Raw genomic sequence first — 13,938 nt, 5'->3', positions numbered from 1 at the left:
AGAGACGCCCTCTTAGCGCAGTGGGCAGCGCGTCAGTCTCATAATCTGAAGGTCCTGAGTTCGAGCCTCAGAGAGGGCAAGGTATTTTGCTGGGCTACGATCTCATTTAAAGAAAATTATAATAAACATCCATTTGGCAGAGGCGCTTAAGAGGCCTGGTAGGAAGAGCGATGCCACCCACCAAAGAACTCTGCGTATGAGCCATGGGGACCAGAGGGTAACCCAGGTGTCCAGGAGCAGTGTACCCAGCTCCCCTCCAGAAGACTGGATATATACACGCTTAGGCCCGCACACAAACGGCTCAACCTCACTCACAATCAAAGAAACGCAGCAAAAGGATCATGGCCGCTTTGTCCAGGAATTAAAATCCCCAAGTGAGAAAACAACGCAGTGCTAGGGCGGCTGTGGAGAAACCGCTGACCACTGTCCACCCCGGCTCCGTTCCAGACCCGGCAGCGTTCAAGAGCCAGGAAGACCCAGGAAGTCTGTGCCCATCGTCAGGTGACCCGAGAGAGCTGGGTGGGGCGCGGCTCTAATTCTAGCTTAGTTGATTCTTTACATTTTTTTATGAGTCGGTTTGCAATAGCTTCTAATTATTTTGTGATTGTTTTTCTCTAATAGTTATTAAGTATATTCCTTAATTTCCATAATACAGAGATTCTAGTTTTCTTTGTGTTATTTATTTCTACCTTTATGCATTGTGGCCAAAGAGTATGTTCTATAAAAATTAAGCAGAAAGAGGGACAGAGGGAGGGGGATGGGGCCTTGGTGTGTGTCACACTTTATGGGGGCAAGACATGATTGCAAGAGGGACTTTGCCTAACAATTGCAATCAGTGTAACCTGGCTTATTGTACCCTCAATGAATCCCCAACAATAAAAAAAAAAATTGAACCCTCTGAAATTTACAACTCTAACTGCTGGTTTTGTAAATGTTGTGTGTACCAGGCGAGATGTGCATTCTGTAGTGGTTGTTACATTGCTCTAAATTTTCTAATCATCTTATTCAAATCTTCTCTATATGTATACATTTTTGTCTGTTTGAATGATTGCTTACTGTGAGAGGTAAATTTGCCTGTTTTACCAATTTTTTAAATGTATTTTGAGGCCACAATAACAAATGCATAAAACAGAATGCTGTGCCTTCCTAGTGAATTAAACACTGATGAAGTATTCACTTTTATCTCAAATAGTGTTTTACAGTATTTGTTGTCTAATATGAATATTACATTAGCTTTCATTTATGTAGCATGTACGTGACGTATCTTTTATATTTTTATATACTTTGTCTTGCTTTCTGTGCCTTTATGTCTTAACATCTCTTTTAAATACACAGTTGTGGCCTGCCCAGTGGCTCAAGCATTATCCTACCCCTCTGGGAGGCTGAAGTGGGAGGATCCCTTGAGTTCAAGACCAGCCCGAGCAAGAGTGAGAGTGAGACCCACATCTCTACTAACAATGGAAAAATCAGCCAGGCATGGGCAAGTGCCTGTAGTTCCAGCTCCTTAGAAAACTGAGGCAAGAGCATCTCCTGAGCCCAAGAGTTCGAGGTTGCTGTGAGCTATGATACGACAGGACTCTGCACAGAGTGACAGAGTGAGACTCTGTCTCAAAAAAAAAAAAAAAAAAAAAATATATATATATAGTTGGGATTTTTTAATCCAGTTATATGATCCCTACATATTAATAGGAATATTTAGTCCATTTACATTTAGTTACTGTTATACCATATTTGAATTTAAATCCACCATTTTAATAAAGTTTTCCTTTTTGTTCTGCCTGTTCTGTGTTATTTTTTTTTCTTTTTCTCCTTTCAGATACAATATTATGACAGTATTTTCCCTGTTAGTTCAGAAGCTGTACACTTAATATTCTTTTGATATTAACCTAGGGATTATATTGTTCCTTGACTTAATCAACAATGCTATTAATTGGGACTTTTACCTTGTTTCCAGAAAGCATTTTAAAATTATTTTATTGTAACACTCCCAATTATTACTCTCTCAACTTACAAGTCTTTGTTTTTAGTTCTCTTGGACATATATCTAGGAGTGGAATTGTTAGGACATATGGCAATTTATATTTAGCATCTTGAAGAACTGTCAGACTTTTTCATAGTAGCTTAAACATTTTACAGTTCCACCATTTTAAATTCCCAATGCGTGAGGATTTCACCTTCTCCACATCCTTGCCAGTACATATGGACTTGTGGTGTCTGTCTTTTTTATTCTAGCCACCTTAGCAGGTATTAAGTGGCATCTCACTGTGGGTTGGAGATCCATTTCCTTAATGGCGAATGTCATTGAACATATTTTCATGTGCCTATTGGCCATTTTATATATCTTCCATGGAGAAATGTCTATTCAAATCCTTTGCCCTTTTTTTTTAAAATTGGGGTGGGCAGCTGGGCACAGTTGCTCATGCCTATAACCCTAGTACTCTGGGAAGCCAAGGCAGATGAATTGCTTGAGCTCAGGAGTTACAGATCAGGCTGAGCAAAAGGATCTCTTGAGCCCAAGAGCTTGAGGTTGCTGCATACTATGATGCCACAGCCCTGAGCCTCAGGGCAACAGAGTAACACTCTGTCTCAAAAAAACTGGGGTTGTCCTTTATGGTTGAGTTGTAAGAGTTCTTTGTATATTGTAGATACAAGCCTCTTACCACAAATATGATTTGCAAATGCTTTCTCTTGTAGATTAGCTTTCTCTTCCTTGTGGTGCCCACACGAAGCACACATTTTTTTTTTTTTTTTTTTTTTTTGTAGAGACAGAGTCTCACTTTACTGCCCTTGGTAGAGTGCCGTGGCGTCACACGGCTCACAGCAACCTCCAGCTCTTGGGCTTACATGATTCTCTTGCCTCAGCCTCCCAAGCAGCTGGGACTACAGGCACCTGCCACAACACCCGGCTATTTTTTTGTTGCAGTTTGGTCGGGGCTGGGCTTGAACCCGCCACCCTCGGCATATGGGGCCGGCGCCCTACTCACTGAGCCACAGGCGCCGCCGAAGCACACATTTTTAATTTTCATAAATCTTGATCAATTTTTCAAGACATAAATGTTGCAGATGAAGTTGAAGCCCTGTTTCTTCCCTTTATGATCCAATTTCTCTTCTTCCCTCCCAGAGATTAACCACTCCTCTGAATGTGGTCTTTATAATTGAAGATTTCTTTTAATTGTTTGAAATACACATAATAGAAAACTTACCATCTTAACCATTTTGTGTGTACTTAACCACTGAAGTGTGCCATTGGTGGCACTGAATACATACATTGTTGTCCAGCCATCATCACCATCCATTTCCAGAATTTTTTTCTTCTTGCCAAACTGAAATTCTGTACCACTAAACAACACCTCCCCTTTTCTCTCTTTCCTCTGCCCCTGGGAACCACCATTCCACTTTCTCTGTGAATTTAACTAAGTGCCTCGTAAGAGTGGAATCAAACGATATTTGTCCTTCTGTAACTGGCTTATTTGACTTAGCATAATGTTCTCAAGTTTCATCCACGTTGTAGCATGTGTCAGAATTTCCTTCAAGGCTAAATAATATACATATACATACACATAACACATTTTGTTTATCCATTCATTCATTGACTGACACTTGCTACAAATTTTGGCGTCTATTTGTTACAAGGACAGATCAACTGGTGGCCTCTACACTCCTATCATATTTTTAAATGTATGCTAGTTACAGTACTTAGATTAGAAGCACATTGACTACTGCAGAGATCGGCAAACTAAAGGCCAAATCTGTCCCACTGCTTGTTTTTATAAATAAAGTTTTATTTATAAAACTCATTCCTTTATGTCTTATCTATGGCTACTCTCATGCTGCAATAACAGAGTGGAGTAGCTGCCACAAAATTCATATGGCAAAGCCTAAAATATTATCTGGCCCTTTAAGAAAATGTTTGCTGTTTCTAGAGCTATAGTAACAAAAAGACCCCTGAATAACAACTCGAATACAAGTTTATTTTCCTTCCATGTAATAGCTCAAAATGGGCAGCTTTTCCCCAAGTTTAAGTCACACGCGCAGGATGCTTCTACCTTGGAGTTCTGCAATGCCCTAGAGCCTCCATATTGTTTTCCTGGAGTTGACAGAAGGGGAAAGAGACCCTGGAAAAGGCACTACTTCTTTAGGCTTGGCCCAGAGATGGCTCGTGTTAGTCACACACGATCCATAGGTAAGAGATAGCTACCTGACAGCGTCTAGATGCTGCAGAGGATGGCACACTTGCTCCCTGCAACTTCCTCCCAGGGACAACACTAAGCCACTAACTTTAGTGGGCAGCTAGCTGTCATGGCTGTGCCAACACCAAGCAAAGATGACGCAGGTGGAAGAACTAGCAAGCGGCCTACGCAGGCTTTGTTCCAGAGCTCAGGCTTTTCAGCCTGGAGCAGGCCAGACAAAATATCGCACTATCATGTCCTCAGACATGAGGAAGTGGTCTTGTAATGGCAAGCAAGACATCTCTGACCAGTGCCAAATGCCAGAATTAGGATCAGGACTTCTCAAGAGTCAGATCAAGCGAGGTACCACAAAGCAGGGAGCTCCTCCGCCACTGATATGAGGCGCAAAGTGCAGCCCACCCTCAGAATGTGTTTATTTCCTGCAGGTTCTCTCGGGTCAAGAACGTCATTGGTTTGTCCACTCCCTGCTGCCATCTGAAAGTCTGTGTGTGTTACTTACATTTTGGGGGCGCTTTCCAAAGATTCCAATAATTCTTGATCAAAAGGGGGGGGAAAGGTTACAAACAAAACTAAGTCTGATCTAAAATTCCTTCTCCACCCTAAAATTTGTTGAATGAAGGTCTAAAGTTACCCATCTTGAGGAGTTTGTCATTTGAAAGAAACGGACACATAGGCAGGCCATTTTGGTTTTTGCTTTGCTATTTTATTCATTACTTCATGATACCTCGTTTATCTGACACTTGAGAAATCCTGATCCTAATTCTGGCATTTGGCAGCAAAGGCCAGATGTCGTACAGTTTCGCCACCCAAACCCAGAAATCAGTGATAGAAAAATAAAGGACAACGCCGCAAGCCATATAATAAAACTCTGGGCATGTAAGCTGGGGAGGGGCAGGGGCGGGGGAAGATGACCTGCCACCGAGGCTTAGGCAGAAGTTATCCAGCACCCTGAAGTCGTCCTCTCAGCCACACTGGCCCCCAAACTGGTTCTTCACTGGCAAGACCATGGCTCCTGACTTCAGTACAAGAGCTGGTAAACTGTGGCACTTTTCTTAGAGCCCGTGACCAGATACTGGTTGTCAGAAGACACATCACAACACACGATTTCTAAAGGCTCCTCTACCTATAGGGAATGGGGGACCGACGGCTCAATCTGAAGACAGGGCCAGGTCCCAGGGCTCAAGGTGGAGCCCACAAGTCCACAGGACCTCCAGTCTTCATTCCCCACTCTATGAAATGGTCCTGGATGCCACCTCAGAGGTATTTTCCAACACACCCTGGGATCCACCCCAACAGGATCTGGGTCATACACTCTGAGCAACTGGGTTTGGATATTCTTCCTTCCTGTACCTGAAACAACCTCCGCAATGAAGGTGCCTCCAAGCAGCGGAGGGTCTCATCCATTGTGGTCACAAAAAAGCTCCCTGGAGAAGGAAAGAACAGATGGAGAGGCCAGAGACTGAGCCTGCAATCTTAACTCCGCTCTGTCCTCAACTAGGGAAAGGGCAACTTGTTCCCTGCCTTGGGTTTCCCCGCCTATGAAACTGAAAGACACCACAAGCCATTGTCCAACCTTCTTGCACCCTCCTACCACGCACGGCATCGTGGTGAGTGTCACTGAACAAAAGGACAGTCAGATGAGGCTTTGTGCCTCTTCCATCTGCTTGTGTCTTCCGGCTGTCATACTGTCCCATTACAGAGGGAGCCGAGAAGGAAAAGAAGGTGAGTAGAGAAAGAAGAGAGGTGAGTGAGTTCGACAGGACAACGGGGGAGGTGTCACTGGTGTCTCACCAGAGGAGGCGAACTTGATGTTGTGGTAGTGGAGGTATCTTTGCAGGACAGCCTTAAACTTTTCATCCCGATGAGCGTGTAGGATGACCATTTCACCTGTCCTCAGGCCAACTAACATCCATTCCTCACCAGGGTCATGGGTAATGCTGAGGATCTGCACAGAAGAAGGTTTGGGGTCAGCGCTCAAAGTTGCCAACACCATCCTTTGTGCCCACCTCTTCAAACTGAGACCCCACCCCTGCTGGCAAGCATAGCTCCCCTGGGGCTCAGTTAGGCACCTCATACTCTAAATGATGGTGCTGTATCCTCTTGTAGCTCCTCAGGTCCCAGGAATACAGGTTGGTGTCTTCACCTCCTGTCCAGAACTTATTGCCTGCGATGTCAATACATCGAGATCCAAATTTGGGGAGTTCCTGCCTCCTGGTGGGAAAACAACTCAGAGGTTACTGACTGGTTTGGGCCCTCTGGAATTTCCAGGGCCTGGAAGGCCCTAGGAGCACCCCTCATACATCCCCCTCACAGACTCGCCCAGTCTTGCTGGAGAGGGGGAAGTGAAGCCTCACTGTCGAGCCCCTCCAGGTACACCTGAGTGGCTCTGGAGAGAGGTCATACCTGATCAAGACTTGGTTCTGCAAATCCCAAACCTCAACAAATCCTCTGAAACAAGCCAAGCAGATGTGGGCATCAGAGGAGACAGCCAGAGAGTGGCACATGAGGCCTGTAGATTCCAGCTGTGCCCGGACTCGGGGTGTGGGTGCCAGGTCCCAGAGAGTCAGAGTTTGGGCCACACCCCCTGTGATCAGACTCTGCTCATCCGGCAACAGTTTGCAGGTGAGGACACAGTCCTGGTGGTCCTGTAGGAATGGTTCACACTCTCATGTTCCCCCCATCAGCCCTATCTGGGTTCCCTGAGCCCTGCTTGAATACTCGCACCTGAAAGTCCAGCTGGACCTGAGGGGGCTCGTCTGAGGCAAGCAGAGCCCTCTCATCCCACACCCTGATGTAGCCAGAACCACAGGTGTACACATGGTGTGTTGAACCGCTGATGGCAATAGCGTAAACTCTCTTTCCATGGCGGAGTGTGCCAGACTTCCAGGATTTTCGTGGGGCCCTGGGCCTAACCACAACATCATCTGGAAAAGGGGGCTAGAAAGAGGACAAGTGACAATGAGAGGCCATGGCCCTCACAGGAGACCAGCCCATCCCTATCCTCCAGCCAAACTCCTATCCATCCATATAACTATTCATCCATCTAACCAACCATCCAACCATCCATCATCCAACCAACCATCCATCTATCCATCCATCCATCCAAGCATCAAACCCTCTATCCACCCATCCAGCCATCATCCATCCAACCATCCATCCACCCAACTGTCTACCCAACCGTCCACCCAACTATCCTTCCATTCATCCTTCCATCAAACCATCCAATCACAGAGCCAGGCTCTTTGTTTCCTAGGTCATAGCTCTTAAAGAAGTGACCCTGCAAGCAGAAGGCCCTACTTTTCAGGATAGGGGTTAGGGGAAGAGGGCCTAGTTCAGAAGAAGCAAGAGCCCTAGGACACCCGTAGGTGAGAATCAGAGTGCAGACATTGCTTCTTGATTAGGAGTAGGTGGGAAAGAATCCTAAGTGTTAAAAAAATTAAATTAATAAGATAAAATAAGACACTTACAATTGCTCTGAGCAGTGAGCAGACCTCTTCACTAGGAGGGGGTGATGAGCAAGGCTGGCCTACAGAGGAACAGTGACAGCCACCCAGTGATGCCTCAGAGGGCATCAGGCAGCAGCAGAGTCACCCAACATAGGGAGAAGGCTACTCTCTTGACACCAGGCCCCATTACCAGTACTCCATCTGGGGCCCAGCTCGGGCTGCCACACCCACCTGTCCACATCATCACAGTGGTACTTACCAAGCTCAGATCCTGGTAGGGAGCTATGGCAAATGGAGAGGGGAGAGGGAGGAGACAGTGTGTGAGGTACAAACTTGGTGGCAGGTTCCTCCACCCCCAGGACAGCTCCTGCCCCCACACAGTCTCATTCAAGGGAGACCCACCTTGGGCCAGCCTCTGCTACCTCTCCTGGTTCCACTGCAGAGAGACAAGTGGCCTGGAGCTCAGGTCTGTCCAGGGCCTGGGGGACCCACTGCTGCTGGGTCACACCACTCATCTCTCCATAGACTGGGTGGTGCTGCACTGGGGACCCCGGGGGCTGCTGGGCTGTCCCACATGGACTGTCCAGTTGGTACTGCCCTTGTTGCTCATGCTGAGAGGAAATACCAGAACTTTCTGGCACATTCCTCCTGTCCTCTGGTTCATTCTGAACCCTGAGAATACCGAGTGAGACCTCTTTCTTCTCTCCACTCATGTTCCTAGATCAGTGAGGTCCTGGGCCACCCGGTTCTAGGGCTTGAGAAGTAAACATGCCAAATAGATCCTGGGTTCCCAGAGTGTCCTGATCCCCTGTGGCATGAAAGAGAACAGAGGCATCTATGCAGATGTGCTGTTTGGGCTCTATTTAGAACAGGCAGAGGATGCTTCCCTTGGTGAGAGGACTCTAAAGATGGGTCCCCAACTAACTTTTTGTATTAACTTTTGTAACCTGTTGCCAGCCACAGGTTACAGGTGAAAGTTTCACACACAGTTTGAGATGCTTGTTTCTCCTTTTACATACAGACCTGCACTTCTGCTCATACAGAATCAAACACACCCTTCATTCTGGCCGTACACAGTCCTGCTGAGGGCTCATCCTGCGGTAAATAAAGCAGAAGGCAGCAGACAACTCCGCAGGGTCTGTCGCCCCCTAGCGGAAAGTATGGAGAACTACAAGAGGTCAGGGGAAGGTTGGGATGCTCTTTTGGGTGGGGCAGGGTTGTACAAAGATAAAGAGGTCAGCTTGTGGGGGGGGGGTGGTATTTCCTGCCCTACGGGATCATTCCAAGCAGTGGGTGGAATCACGCGTGTAGGATGCTTGGCAAAGGAAAAGATATAAGTGGAAGATAGCTGTGCTTTTGTAGAAGGTTCTGTTATAATCCCTTAGCTTAACAGTCAGCCCTAGAAGGCCCTGGGGAGACCCCGGGCTTTATAATATTAACAGAACATATTAAGAGCCTCAGAGACAAAACAACAGGTGGGGAGCGGGTGGAGATCGTCCAGTTAGAGCCAACGGCCTGACAGCCACCCCCACTGGCTAGCCCTCAAGCACTGGCAAGTTACAGGTTTGATGGCTCTTACTCTGTGTTTGCTTTTCTTTTTTTTTGTAGAGACAGAGTCTCACCTGATCACCCTCGGTAGAGTGCCATGGCGTCACACAGCTCACAGCAACCTCCAAATCCTTGGGCTTAGGCGATTCTCTTGACTCAGCCTCCCGAGCAGCGGGACTATAGGCGCCCGCCACAACGCCTGGCTATTATTTTGTTGCAGTTTGGCCGGGGCTGGGTTTGAACCCACCACCCTCGGCATATGGGGCCGGCGCCCTACCCGCTGAGCCACAGGCGCCGCCCTGTGTTTGCTTTTTAAAACTGGAGCTCAGAGCAGGTGAGCCTGGGCTCCATGATCAAACAGCCAGAAAGCACAAAGGAGAGGTTCAAGCCCTGTTCCATCTGGCTCCAGCCTGCATCCTTTGCCATCTCCCCATCAGAAGCAGGAGGGCAGCTCGGTGCCCATAGCTCAGTGGTTAGGGCACCAGCCACATGTATCAGGGCTGGTGGGTCCGAACCCGGCCTGGGCCTGCTAAACAAAAAAATACCCGGGCGTTGTGGCAGATACCTGTAGTCCCAGCTACTTGCAAGGCTGAGGCAAGAGAATCACTTAAGCCCAAGAGTTCGAGGTTGCTGTGAGCTGTGACACCATGGCACTCTACCAAGGACGACATAATGAGACTCTGTCTCCAAAAAAAAAAAAAGAAGAAGAAAAAGAAGCAGGGGGCCAACACCCACAATCACCAAGGCAGCAGTTCCCCTTGACCTAGTACTCCTGCTTTGGAGGCACTTGGATATTCGTAAAACCATAAGTATACAAACTAGAGCCTTCCAGCCCTGTTAGTGACAGCAGGTGACTGGCCAAAACCCAAATGGCCACAGGAGGGGACTGGTGCAGTATTTACAGTGCAGCCATACAGGGGAGCAGCCCTGCACGTGCAGCTATTGAGAGTGACAAGGACATGGGCAACTGATAGGGAAAATTCCAAGGGGTAAGAATAAGGGGGGGGGGGTGCATGGTTCAGAACGATGTGCAAAATATGGAACTTTAATGTAAAAGGATGGAAATTAAAAATTATCTTTGTATATGTTTATATGGACATTATAAGTTAGAAGGAGTGGTCACCTTTCAAGGATGGAAATTAGCAAACAGGAAAGGAGAATGGGAGGGAGATTTGTCACTGCACCACGTGGTACCCTTTTTGCATACTTGTGGATATTTGAACCTAAGTTGAAAACTGTTGGACCTGAAGCCTCTTTCTCAGCCACGTCTGTTCTTTCTCATCTTCCCCTCAATGATAATCCCCCTGCTTCTTAATTATTTAAATGACTCAACACGCTCTCCCTGATGCACTTCAGGCCTCCCTTAACCAGAGCTATCAGGGCTGAGGATGGGGCGTAGACATCCCCAACCTGGAGTGGTGGGCCAGCTGCTCAGACCCGCTTTTGGGAGCTGGGTAAAACTTAAAGGCGGTGAAGCTATTTAACCAGAACATCAGACTCCAAACTAACTAGAATTTCACCCTAAGGATAAGACAAGGCTTTCTAGAAAGAGCAGAAGTCAATATTACCAATCCCCCTCTCTTCTCCCTCCCAGAGACTCCCCCCCTTACCAGACAACACTCCTTCCAAAGCCTCACAAAATACTGGTTCTGGGGGGCTCAGCCAAATCCCCCATGGCAGACAACTCACCTCCAAAGACAGAGGGTCAAACCCCAGAGAAGGGAAGTCAGCGGAGACCTAGGGAGGCTCAGGACCCCCACCCCCACCCCACCCCCACACACACACACTGCCCCAGCCTGCAGCACAGCTATTTTTAAACCTTAGTCTAATGGATCATCAAGCCCTGGGTCAGAACCTGGGTCAGGTATCTGGCCCTGAATGGTTTGTCAATCACCCAGGAGTGACCATATCCAGCTGTGCCGGTGGCCATTTCCTATCAAGTGCTTAGATGCAGGTAAGTCAGGGACCCACAGAGGAAGTTCTCAGCAAGGGGTAAGATGGAGTGAGAAATTCTGAGTCTTTAGACTGGAGTTGAGCCATCCCGCAAGAGCTAGTGTTTGGGCAAAGACGGAGAGTTGAGTTGAGCTCTTCACAAGAAGCACGTTCTCCTCTCCAGGTGACCCGCCTTTGGTCCTGAAGGCTGACCTCTGGCTGAAGCCAATAATGGTGATTACCGGAGGGAGATGGGCCCACCTTCCTCTTCTTCCCCATGTTTTGGCCCAAACTTGCCTGGCTCTGTGCCTGTCATCTTTTACCAGTGTCCCTGAAAGTGAAGACTGAGGAGCCTCTTTTCCGTGGTCCTCCCACCCAGCGCTTCTGAAATTTGAGCACACTGTCATTATCCCCTGGAAGGCTTCTTCTCACAGTGCTGGGCCAACCCTGAAAGTTCTGATCTAGCACATCTGGAGTGGGGCCTGAGTGTGTTTCTAACAAGTTCACTGTACTGGTGCTGCTGCTCCTGGTCTCAGGATGGCATCTGAGAGTCTCTGCATGACCCCTTGGTCTGCTGGTCCCTTTCTGGAAGGAGGGAAGGCATGGGGACGCTGGACACCTCTCCTGCTCTCCTGGCCTCTCTGCCCCCCACTTGGGATCAGCCCTCAAACTCCTTTCTTGCCCACCTGGTGGCTTCTCATGCATCGGCTTCCTTCTCCTGCAGTCATCCTCTGCTACTTAGAAGTTTTTTACCCTCTGACCTCCAGTCTCCAAAGCCCTGTCTCTCCCTTTCCCCTCTCACATTCCTTGTCCCTAAAACTTCTGTGGCTGCCTGCCGTCCTCAAGATAATCCAGACTCCTCGGCCTGGTATTTAACATCCACTTTTCCCCTGCTCGTACCCTGCCAAACCTAACCCTGCGTGTACATTTCTGCACTCGGGCTTTGCGCATGCCCTTCCTGCATCCAGGAATGCTGTTCCCTGCCTACTCACGTATCACATGTGCTTCCATGCACTCTGTGTGCGGGGCGCCAGGAGCCAGAGCTCCAGTTTGAGAGGGAGGAGGGGGCTTACATAAACCTGAATCCCCACCCTGACACGTGATCCATTTTTGGTGAATTACCTCTCCTATCATTCTCACAGGAAACACAATAGGGAGGCTTACAGAGCACAGGTTTTATCTCCGATTCGGAAATGTGGGGATTAATTTGGGAGGGGAAGGGTTAGAACCTTACACATACTTGTCCAAGATTCCACTAAGTGGACAGAAGATGGGGCTAGGATGCAAGTCCAGCCCTAGAGGACCTTCTAAAATGCGTTTATGAGCAAGCCTTATTGAATCATAGAAGTTTTTTATATATTCTGAGTGTGCATCCTTTGTCAGATAGGTATGTGACAGTTGTCTGTAGTTTGTCTTTTAATTTCCTTAATGGTGTCTTTGGATGAACACAGGTCTTAAGAAGTTCTATCCAGTCTCTCTTTTCTTTTGAGGTTAATTCTTTTCTTGTCTTATTTGGGAAACATCTGCTGACCCCAATACCATAAAGCTATATGCTCCTTTGTTTTACTTTAAAGCTTCATTATTTTACCTTTCAAATTTATGCCTATGAGATTTTGAGCCCTGGCAATATCTGGAAGGTGGTTCAGGGAATGGAAGCCTGGGCCTCTCTCAGGGAGGGAGCACGCATGCTGTGAGCAGCCCCGGAGCACCACTTCCAGGCAGCAGGAGCTGGGACAGGGTTACCAGTTTTCTCATCTGTCAAATGGATTTGGCAGGATGACACCCTTCTTGAATAGGTTCTCTCTATAGGTTCGGGTTAATAGATCCAGAGGTTAATAAGGGCTTTGATGATGCCAGATTTCAAGTAAATTCCCATTAAGGGTTAAAGATTCTTAGGGGCTTCAAGAGAGAAAAGGAAGTGAGAGCAGCTGGTGGGAGAGCCCTTGTAGTCAGTGAGTGTAGTCCCTGGAGAGAAGGATTCTAGAAGGGGTACAGGGTCATATATGGTGCATTGTTGGGTATACACAGGCCCTGCCTTGTCTGAATTATCACAGCTTACTCTCACAGTTGTCCTGGGAGGGAAATTTACATGTAAGGAAATAGTGTGGGGGCTCACACCTGTAATCCTAGCACTCTGGGAGGCTGAGGCAGGAGGATCCCTTGAGCCCAGGAGTGCGAGACCAAACTAAGCAAGAGCAAGACCCCATTTCTAAAAGTAGAAAAATTATCTGGGTATTGTGGCAGATGCCTGTAGACCCAGCTACTTGGGAGGCTGAGACAGGATGGCTTGAACCCAAGAATTTGAGGTTGCTATGAGTTAGACTGAGGCCACAGAGCACTCTAGGCTGGGCACTCCAACAGAGACTCTGTCTCAAAAAAAAAAAAGAAAAAGGAAAAGGAAACTGAGGTGCAGATAGTAAGTAATTTGCTCAAAAGCCTAGGTTCAGCCTGCACAAACCTGTGTGGCCCCCTCTCCAGCTGCAGGGAGGAGGAAGAGGGGGACTGGAGGCCATTTGGCTTCAGCAAACTGGCCAGTATGGCTTCTGTGCACTCTTGGGCCAGACATTAGATTGCTAAGATGAAGTGTCAGCCACTGAGTAGACGCGGAAGTGGGGGAGGGTATCCTCAGTTCAGACATTTTAAGCAAAAGGGGGAAAGGAGGCAGTCTGAAGGGTGCCAGTCTTGGGCGAGCAGTGGTTCTCAAACCCAGACGCAGCTAACGGCAGCTGGCTGCTTGAAAACAAACTAGATGGAGAGAGAAAGCTCATCCTGTTGTACCTGAACCATGTCTATGGATGGAGGGACCCAGGCTGTGCCATGGT

General features: G+C 47.7%; 1 protein-coding gene and 1 non-coding gene across 2 annotated transcripts; one reads left to right on the top strand and one right to left on the bottom strand.

Moving 5' to 3' along the window:
* The first annotated feature begins 6 nt into the window (after positions 1-6).
* Positions 7-79, top strand: TRNAM-CAU (transfer RNA methionine (anticodon CAU)). The gene has a single exon. It is a non-coding gene; the product is annotated as a tRNA-Met (tRNA).
* A 5,129-nt stretch (positions 80-5,208) lies between these two features.
* Positions 5,209-8,349, bottom strand: TLE7 (TLE family member 7). The gene is made up of 9 exons (XM_053556271.1): positions 8,039-8,349; positions 7,896-7,918; positions 7,658-7,716; positions 6,915-7,127; positions 6,594-6,835; positions 6,260-6,401; positions 5,982-6,135; positions 5,541-5,614; positions 5,209-5,313 (listed from the first exon to the last, which is right to left on the bottom strand). The coding sequence occupies exons 1-9, from the start codon at positions 8,347-8,349 to the stop codon at positions 5,209-5,211; spliced, it is 1,323 nt and encodes a 440-aa protein (XP_053412246.1).
* Between the last annotated feature and the right edge of the window lie 5,589 nt (positions 8,350-13,938).

The sequence above is a fragment of the Nycticebus coucang genome, chromosome 2 (genome assembly GCF_027406575.1).
Source record: "Nycticebus coucang isolate mNycCou1 chromosome 2, mNycCou1.pri, whole genome shotgun sequence".
In the NCBI taxonomy this organism is placed as follows: Eukaryota; Metazoa; Chordata; class Mammalia; order Primates; family Lorisidae; genus Nycticebus; species Nycticebus coucang.
The sequence above is the reverse complement of the archived record's forward strand: the minus strand, read 5'-3'. Positions and strand labels throughout refer to the sequence as shown.

Bases quoted from the DNA above. Each gene is read 5' to 3' on its own strand.
- TLE7 (XM_053556271.1), bottom strand. From the start codon at position 8,349: ATGAGTGGAGAGAAGAAAGAGGTCTCACTCGGTATTCTCAGGGTTCAG. The intron at 7,128-7,657 runs GTAAGTGTCTTA...TCCTCTTTCTAG, and splicing joins GCTCACTGCTCAGAGCAATT to CCCCCTTTTCCAGATGATGT. The intron at 5,314-5,540 runs GTACAGGAAGGA...CATTCCCTATAG, and splicing joins CATTGCGGAGGTTGTTTCAG to GTAGAGGAGCCTTTAGAAAT.